This window comes from Nelumbo lutea, chromosome 7 (genome assembly GCF_056320005.1).
Source record: "Nelumbo lutea isolate HS-2025 chromosome 7, American lotus-T2T, whole genome shotgun sequence".
Taxonomy (NCBI): domain Eukaryota; kingdom Viridiplantae; phylum Streptophyta; class Magnoliopsida; order Proteales; family Nelumbonaceae; genus Nelumbo; species Nelumbo lutea.
The window spans coordinates 2,752,134-2,760,437 of record NC_142690.1 but is presented as its reverse complement, the minus strand read 5'-3'; the positions used below and the strand labels follow the sequence as shown (position 1 = coordinate 2,760,437).

Sequence of the window (8,304 nt, the reverse complement as noted above, 5' to 3'; positions counted from 1 at the left end):
GCAGATTTTTATGACAATATGATGTAAGAGGGCTGGGGAATTCTGTCAAATGGGTGCCAAATACCAAATAATCCAGGATTATAGCAAAGATAAACATAAACAGAAAAGTTAGAACTAGGAGAAATAATTGGTAAGTTCAAGTAGACATATCAGATATGGGCTCGGGTGGCAAATTATCATAGTTTTACAGGCTAAACAAGTGAATCAAGGCCTCCAAAAGTCTGAATTCTATAATATAGGTAGAAAATTAAGAGATATTAGGTTAAATTTCACAAAAAAAAAAAAAAAAGTGGCAGGAAAAAAGTGAGGGAAATAGGTTAAAGAAGCGGCTGATTGGGCCAACTAGGGTTTCTTTGCTGATCTGACTTAAGATCTAACAGAAGCAAACTCTAGAGATAGTTTCACTAGAGTTTCTTGCCAAAGGAGAAAAGATAAACTGATTAGCTTTGTAATTAATAAAAAAATCAAAATTTCATTTATCAGTTTCAAATAGAAGATAAGAGAAGAATTCATAGTTCAGTGTGTGGCAGAACCACAGTAAACTGTTTAATATTTTACAAAAGAAAATGCCACTGCACCCAAAACTAAGAGAAAAAAAAAATATTACAACTACAAACTTCTAACCCAATAACTTGACAAATAACTAAACAGTGGCTAGATTCATGACTGCTAATGCTCAAACTAACAACCAAATATATATATATATATATATATATATATATATATATAAACACTCTTGATAAGCCAAAAGTGCTGGAATACATTAAAAGAATCAGAAAACCCTGTTGTTAACCATTTGATACATAGAGTAAATAATTAGAAAACAAGAGAATGGTGGCTACATTTGATATAACCGGTGTTCCACCTCTAGCCCCAAAACCTTTTTGCTAAAGAGATGTATCATAAGACCAGGTATTTGATCAAAAGGAAACCCAAAGAACAACCTAACATAATGCTAAATAATCTGATGTTATCAGCTACTCCGCCAGTTCACCTACCGAACTAATACATACCCTCTAAAATCCAGGCTTGGTCGGTCTTTCCCAAACAATACCATGCCATAGAATTTGTAAGTACAGTAAGATATCTTTCTCCAAATCTCCTCCCACTATTTCATTAGCACCTTAATCAGTACAAATAAGGCACAGGTGAAATTTGCACCACACAATAAGAAAAGAAGCAGGGAAGCACAAGACAAGTTATATTCGATTCATTCTCAATTTATTGCAATTGAAAGCTCAGGGTGAAAATTTGCAAAGAGACAACAAATGGAAACAGTAGATTCAAAAGCCACAATGTCTTGAAAATCACTGCACACAATGCTTGTGATTTAACAAGAGAGGAATATTGTACAGATATACAAACTCAGGATGAACATATTGCACAGCCAAACAACACTCACAAATAATTGCAGCAGTCATATACAAAGCGTGTACATTGTAACTTTAACCCTAAGACCTGAGTCAATAAAAACAATATACCTCAGCATTCAACAAGAGAAAATTTCCACACTAGCCATCAGAAAGAAGTAAAGAATGTCTGCAAAGAAGAAAAAGAAAGAATGGTGTTATACAGCAAGAGCAGATACATATCACTACAAGGTTAAAAAAGGCCATTACCCAATGTTGGTCCCAGCTATCTGGGGTCTTGGTAGGGGTGGACTGGATATGGTCCTATGGTAATTTTTTGCACAAAGTGGTCTCTCTCAGACTCAAACCCATGTTCTCACACTTGACAACCTGAGATTTTTCCCTATTGCTACAAGGTAATAAACCTCCAAAAAAACCTTACCAGTATGTAAAGACACGGTGAAAAATGAACCGCTTGGTCCTGATAAGCCAGCCACATCATGATTGTTGACTTGCAGAAGGTGGCAAAGGGCAAATGGAAGCACGCTAATTGTTCACTGTTCAAGTAGTGAAGGCATTCCAGAAAACCGGTTTCTTCACCAAGCTAGTTAACATACGTACTAGGGCGCAACCGGCTATAGAATTCAGTGAAATCTAGCCGGAACAGAAGGAACTTCAGATCAACATGCTGCTGAACAGGCAATTGAGTGATGAATCCCTCAAGTAACAATGAATACTCATTTGCAACTGTATCCAAATCTGCTCTCATATTTCGAAACAATTCTCCAGCTAGTTGTGTTAGGGCCTTCCTGCCACCACCAGTCCATGACCCACATTCTAAAGATTCGTCAGTTAATCTTGACCTTGACTTGTTCCTGCCTCGGGAGGACTCCATTGCTCTGCAAAACAGGGCAACCAAATGTGGTTCAACAAGTAGAAATACATGGCTAAAGTATGCTTAATAACTTTCCTAGAAAGTAATTTATACTTCAGAATGACAAAAAAATGAGGCTTACCTTGCTTGTTGTTCATGAATACTTTCATATAACCTATCTGCACAACTACGGAATCTCAATATAAGGTCAAGTAAGACAAAGAGTGTCTTAGAAAGTGATTGAGATCGCTCTCCAAGAAGAGACTTTTCCACAATCGAATGCAAGTATTTCTCATGTGCTGCAAGCAAATCATCAAGGTCTTTTGCCACTTCCATTTCATCTAAAAAATTGGACCATGATACTTCCAAAACTTCAAACATGATGTAATATTGCAGATTAGTGACAAAATGATTCATCTCATCCCAAAGGACCTGGCACCGCCGCAATGTCAAAATACACTGCAGCTTAATAGCACCTTCCTGCTTTGTGAAAAAGTGAGACGTCATACAATTTGGCTTCATTGTCTTCCAGGCTCCTATAAGGGCATGCTCAACGCGTCTAAGTTTCCAAAGGAAATTGAAAATTTTAAGATACCTAGCCATGACTGATTCTGTAAATACGGTATTTAGTGGCACTCTTGCATCATATTCCAATGAGAATACATCCCAACCCCTATCCCCAGTACTATGTGGCATCATTTTGACCCTTAACCTCTCCAATATATCTGGATCATCATACTGTGCATTAGATGAACGTATTGCACTTTCCAGCAATCCAGCCAGTTTGAATGAGCTGATGGTGTTTGCAGGCTCTGAAAGCTCTGGTCCTACAATATCCATTAGGTACTGAACAAAATCACCTTGGCCAAGAAGTAAATAGCGCTTAATTGCAAGACAATGTTCCTTGAATTTGTATCTCTTGTACATGACATCCATTAGATGCTTGTCTATCCTTTTTGCAGCTTTGGTAACCAGTGATTCGAGGGCATCAGTCTCACCATATCCAAGCCCTCCTCTCCGAATTGTAGTCCCAACGGCAGCTGCTGCTTCAGTAGCAGCATCTGCCCAACCCTGGTCCTCACAACAAACACGAAGGAAGTTGATTGATTTCCCAGTCCTCAATATCCGCTGAGCAAGAGACTGTGAGATGAAAGATGGAAGCATCCCTGCATGGAGTCTGTACCCTTCTTGCCAGAGGGACTCAGCCTTCACAGGCTGACCCAAAACAAAGAACTCTGCAAAAATATCATCTAGCTCTCCCTCCAAAACCCAACTCCTCACCATTTCAAAAAGCGGAGAGCAGACCCGACGAAGAAGGCACCTCATGAAGTCTTGAATCAATGGGCCTCCATGCCGGGCATGCATATGAATTGCCCCGGCCATTGCACCACCCCTCAAAACCCTGCAACTATCAACCAGAACCGCCATCAACCTCATTTTCACCAATGGCTCAGCAAACCAAACTGATAATCGCCTCAGCGAGAGATAGTTACCCGTTTTTTCCGTTTCAGAAAACATTGGAATGGGATTCGTACACTGAGCTTCAAGCACAGCCAACAACTTGTAATATTCAGACAGTTCGTCCTGCAATGCAGCACAAAAGGCCTGCACAACTGTTCCAACATCTTCGGCGGGAAACCTCTCCCTACTCTGGGTGATATAACCTTTGACCTTCCTAAACAACCAGCCCAATTCGCAAAGCTTCCGAACCAAAATTCTCGTTGCTCTGGGTACCTTAATGGATTCCGGCAACACATAAGAATCAATGCTCTTATCGAATTTCACATACTTCCCATTAATTCCTTGACAAGCATACAATACATCCCTAACCAAAACCGCCTCCATAACATCGCTCTCTTCCTTCAACAAATCTGCAAACTCCCGAAAGGCAATGTCCCTGATATTCTCTGGATCTTTTGAAACCAGCAAAACACCACCATTCCAACCTTTGTCTAAGGTCTTCTGATTCCTAGGAACCCTACAATTATCGGACTCACCGTCAAACAAGAGCGGCAGACCACCAGATACCGTCGAAGCAAAGAAACCAGACAAAACCCTAGAATCAGATTTCTTCTCTTTTCTTCGATCCTCGGATATCACTTTGAGAAGGTAAAGGACGCCCCATTTGTTATGTATACTACCAGGACCAGACTTGGAAGAGAACTTGGCATACAGATCGGCGAAGGTTAGGGCATCAGAAGACTTACCTTCGTTAACGAGATTGCGCTTGATAGACTCGGCCATGGCGGCTTCGTCGACTGAGATTGAAGGCGTCATCCGGCTGCCAAGTATGCGCATGGCGTATTTGAGCGCCTTCTCGTGGTCGATCGAGTGGTCCGATGGGCCTGAATCGGCTCCATTTGGTGAAAGTAAGCGAAGAACGAGCTCTTTAACTAGATCCAATATCTTCTGGTCTTCTTCCATGGAGGATTACGATCGGATTCTGAGATCTTATAAGTTGGTCCAGTAGCGAGTGCAAGGGAGTGAGTGTGAGGGAGAGAGGAGGTGAAGTTTCATTTTTTTGTCTTGTGTTTTTCCGAATTTGGGGGTTTAATGGATGTGAGGATTTTTTCGATATTGTGTTGTGAGCGCGGAAACTAGAGCATTTAAAAAAAAGAGGGAAAATTGATGGATATTCGATGTTTCAACTCACGTGAGGAGTGTTTTTTTAGGGAAAATAGACGATAGGTAACATGTAATTTTGGTCGAGTGTCAATTTAGTACTCGAACGTCCGAACTTTTATATGGAAAATATATGATATCGGAAAAACAATTCATCAATAAATTGGAATCATAAACGTGATAGTGAATCAGGTTTTATTTATCAAAATTCATGGGTGGGTTTTGATTGGTTAAAACTCTTTTCATATCATATCTTTCCCGTATCATAGATTTTCCCTTTATTTTGTGATAATTTAATACCCAGCATTAATTCATCGTCAATTAGAAGACAATATGACCTAAATACCCCTCAACTATTTCGAGTAATGCATGAATTTCCAATTGAAATTATGAATCTGACCCATCAGCTATTTCAACCAATACAAGTGGAAACCACTGTTCACACTTGCAGTTACTGAGATTCTTAAAACCAATTCCCTCACCGCTTCACGCCGGTGGTGTTGCCAGAGAAGACGAAGAACACCAAAAAAAGTCAAATAAACCAGAAACATATCAATGAAGAACACCAGAAAAATATCATAATAAGAGGATGAGAGGATAAGTGAAAACTGAAAAGATTGTATACTTTTGTATTGGGTTGCTTTTGAAATTATACCAACGAAGAACATCAGAAAAATATCACCCGCTCTCCTCCCTCTTCTTATCCACAACGGAGATGAAAGACGGTTGCCACATCCACACATAGCGAAAATGGTTAGGTTGCCACTTGCTGGTTGAAATCGTCCAACTCGACCATTCCACTATTGAAAATTGCTCAGACCCAAATCTCTCCTTCGAACACCCTTACCCACCCACCAAGACCATTTTCATCCCTGACAATGAGTACCAGAAACCCAACCTGCTCGCCACCTCTAGTGACTTTCTCCGTGTATGGCACATTTCTGATAATTTCTGATAATCGGGTCGAGCTCAAGAGCCTCCTCAACAGCAACAAAAACAACGACTTGTGCGGCCCCCTCACCTCCTTCGACAGGAATGAAGCCGAGTCGAAGCGAATCAGGACTTCAAGCATCAACACCACTTGCACTATTTGGGATATCGAGAAGGAAACCCTAGATACCCAGTTAATCGTGCACGATAAGGAGGTCTACAATATTGCCTGGTGAGGCGTTTGAGTTTTCGCAAATAGATCCGTTAGGGTTTTTGATTTACACGACAATGGGCACTCGACTATCATCTATGAAAGCTCCGAGCCCGACACGCCACTTGTGCGGTTGGGGTGGAACAAGCAGGACACAAGGTACATGGCAACCATAATTATGGACAATGCTAAGGTAGTGGTTTTGGACATCCGGTTTCCGATGCTGCCAGTGGTATAATTGCAGAGGCACCAGGATAGTGTTAACACAATAGCTTGGGCGCCACATAATAGTTGTCATATATGTACGACTAGAGATCACTCTCAGGCATTGATATGGGATCTTTTGTCAATGGGTCAGCTGGTGGAGGGTGGATTGAATCCAATTATGGCTTATATGGTCGAGGTGGCAATTGAACATCTATAGTGGTCGTCAACTCAGCCGGATTAGGTTGCTATTGCTTTCTCGACTAAGCTGCAAATACTCAAGGTTTGAAAGCTCAGATGGAGTCTAAATTATATATTGAAAAATTGGAGATTTGTTATTGAAGATTATGGGGTTTGGTTCTTTTCCTTGTATTGCTTATTGTTATCATTTTTCACAGATACGATGTGTCTTTTTTTACCTTAGTGATGGGTTATCACTATCTCTGATTTTGGGTTCCCGGAACCTGATCTTAATTTTCTTGAGAAAGAAGATGATGAACAATGTGTTTGGGCTTTGTTTCATTTTCTTGAGAAATAAGATGACGAACAGTGTCCAAGGGTAATTTTGATATTTTTTAAATGTCTTAGATGCAGATGAGGTCAAGTGATATACATAACTGATGGTCCATTAACGGTAAGTACTAGATTATTGTTGCAAAATGAAAGTTCGGGTACTAGATTATCGCATTTTAAATTTTGGGTACTAAATTGGCACTCGACCTAAAGTACAGGGTACGTATCAGGATTTTTCCCCTTTTTTTACTACAAAGGATAGAAGTATTGTATTGGTATCGGGTATTTTGAACCCGACCCATCACAACTGTAATAGAAAATATATATATTTTAATGACGTATAAAGAATTATATTATAATTAATATAATAAGATGTATAAATGTAATACAATTTTATTGATGATGCATCAATTAATAGTTCAAAATATATATTATAGCTTTCTATAAATAAATACATGTATAAATCTATTATTTTGTTATTTTCTATTTAAGTTCAAAGCACAAAATATATACAACCATTATATTATAATTATTATATCAAATTTTTATTTTATTATTTTAAAATTTAACATTGGCAAAAACATTCAATTAAATATCAAATCTTCACATGTTTGGTGAATAATATTTGTGTTTTTGTAACAATAAATATGTTATCAAATTTGTTGAAAATTATAAAATACATGTCATATGCAAAATCTTAATTTTTAATTACTAAAATAATTACTCTAGTGTTAATATTTTTATTTTTATGTTTTTCTAAACTAAAAATAAATTTTTTGATATAAATGTAAATTAGTGGATTTTGATGGATTTGACTTAATATTATATTCTAAAATATTTTATTTTTATATAAATAATAAATATGTTTTTATTTTATGTAAATTAAAATAATAATATATAATTTATAAAAAATAAATAAAATTTATAAATTTATCATGTGCAATTTTATAAAATTTAAGTAGTAAAATAATTATTAATTTTTATATAAATGTGAATATATCAATTATTTATTCCATTGATTTGTAAAATGTCAATTTTGAATATTGTTCTTTTTAATTTATAGTTGTTCAACATAAACACATGTTATTTGTTTGAATTGCATGTGAACACAAAAGTTAATAAAATTTATCACATTTCATGTATTATCACGAAAAAACTATGTGACTTAGTAGTTGAGAATTTAATAGTATCAATGCTTATCAACCCAATACAATGAGGATATGCATCAATATGGGCCCATATCAATATCTATGTGCATCAATACCGATACAATATGCCCTCAATTCCCAACCAATCTAGATAGCAAGTGTGCAACTTGGGCAGATCCAAACTAAGTTTTAACTATCCCATTCCAAAATTTTACAAAGGTTAGGCTTGGATTTTCACTCCTTAGGTTGGTCTTGGGCCCATGACCTTGTGTTTTTTTTTTTCTTTTCTTTTTTTTTTTGGGGGGGGGGGGAGGTAGGTCGAAGTCTAGCCCTTAGGTAGTTCGAATCCAACCCAACTTTGTCCTAGCTTGAGCTTGAACTAACTATACACATTCATGCATATATACATACATGTTTATAGGAGTGGATTCACCAAAATAGTTTTAGGCTCGA

The 8,304-nt window shown here is 37.5% G+C and overlaps 1 protein-coding gene and 1 pseudogene across 1 annotated transcript; one reads left to right on the top strand and one right to left on the bottom strand.

Moving 5' to 3' along the window:
- Positions 1-1,184: 1,184 nt before the first annotated feature.
- Positions 1,185-4,781, bottom strand: SPC98 (spindle pole body component 98). Its single transcript, XM_088953276.1, has 3 exons — positions 2,366-4,781; positions 1,792-2,248; positions 1,185-1,539 (listed from the first exon to the last, which is right to left on the bottom strand). The coding sequence occupies exons 1-2, from the start codon at positions 4,645-4,647 to the stop codon at positions 1,954-1,956; spliced, it is 2,577 nt and encodes an 858-aa protein (XP_088809402.1). The 5' UTR covers positions 4,648-4,781; the 3' UTR covers positions 1,185-1,539; positions 1,792-1,953.
- Positions 4,782-5,210: 429 nt separating this feature from the next.
- On the top strand, positions 5,211-6,479 carry LOC148844628 (WD repeat-containing protein LWD1 pseudogene; annotated as a pseudogene).
- The last annotated feature ends 1,825 nt before the right edge of the window (positions 6,480-8,304 follow it).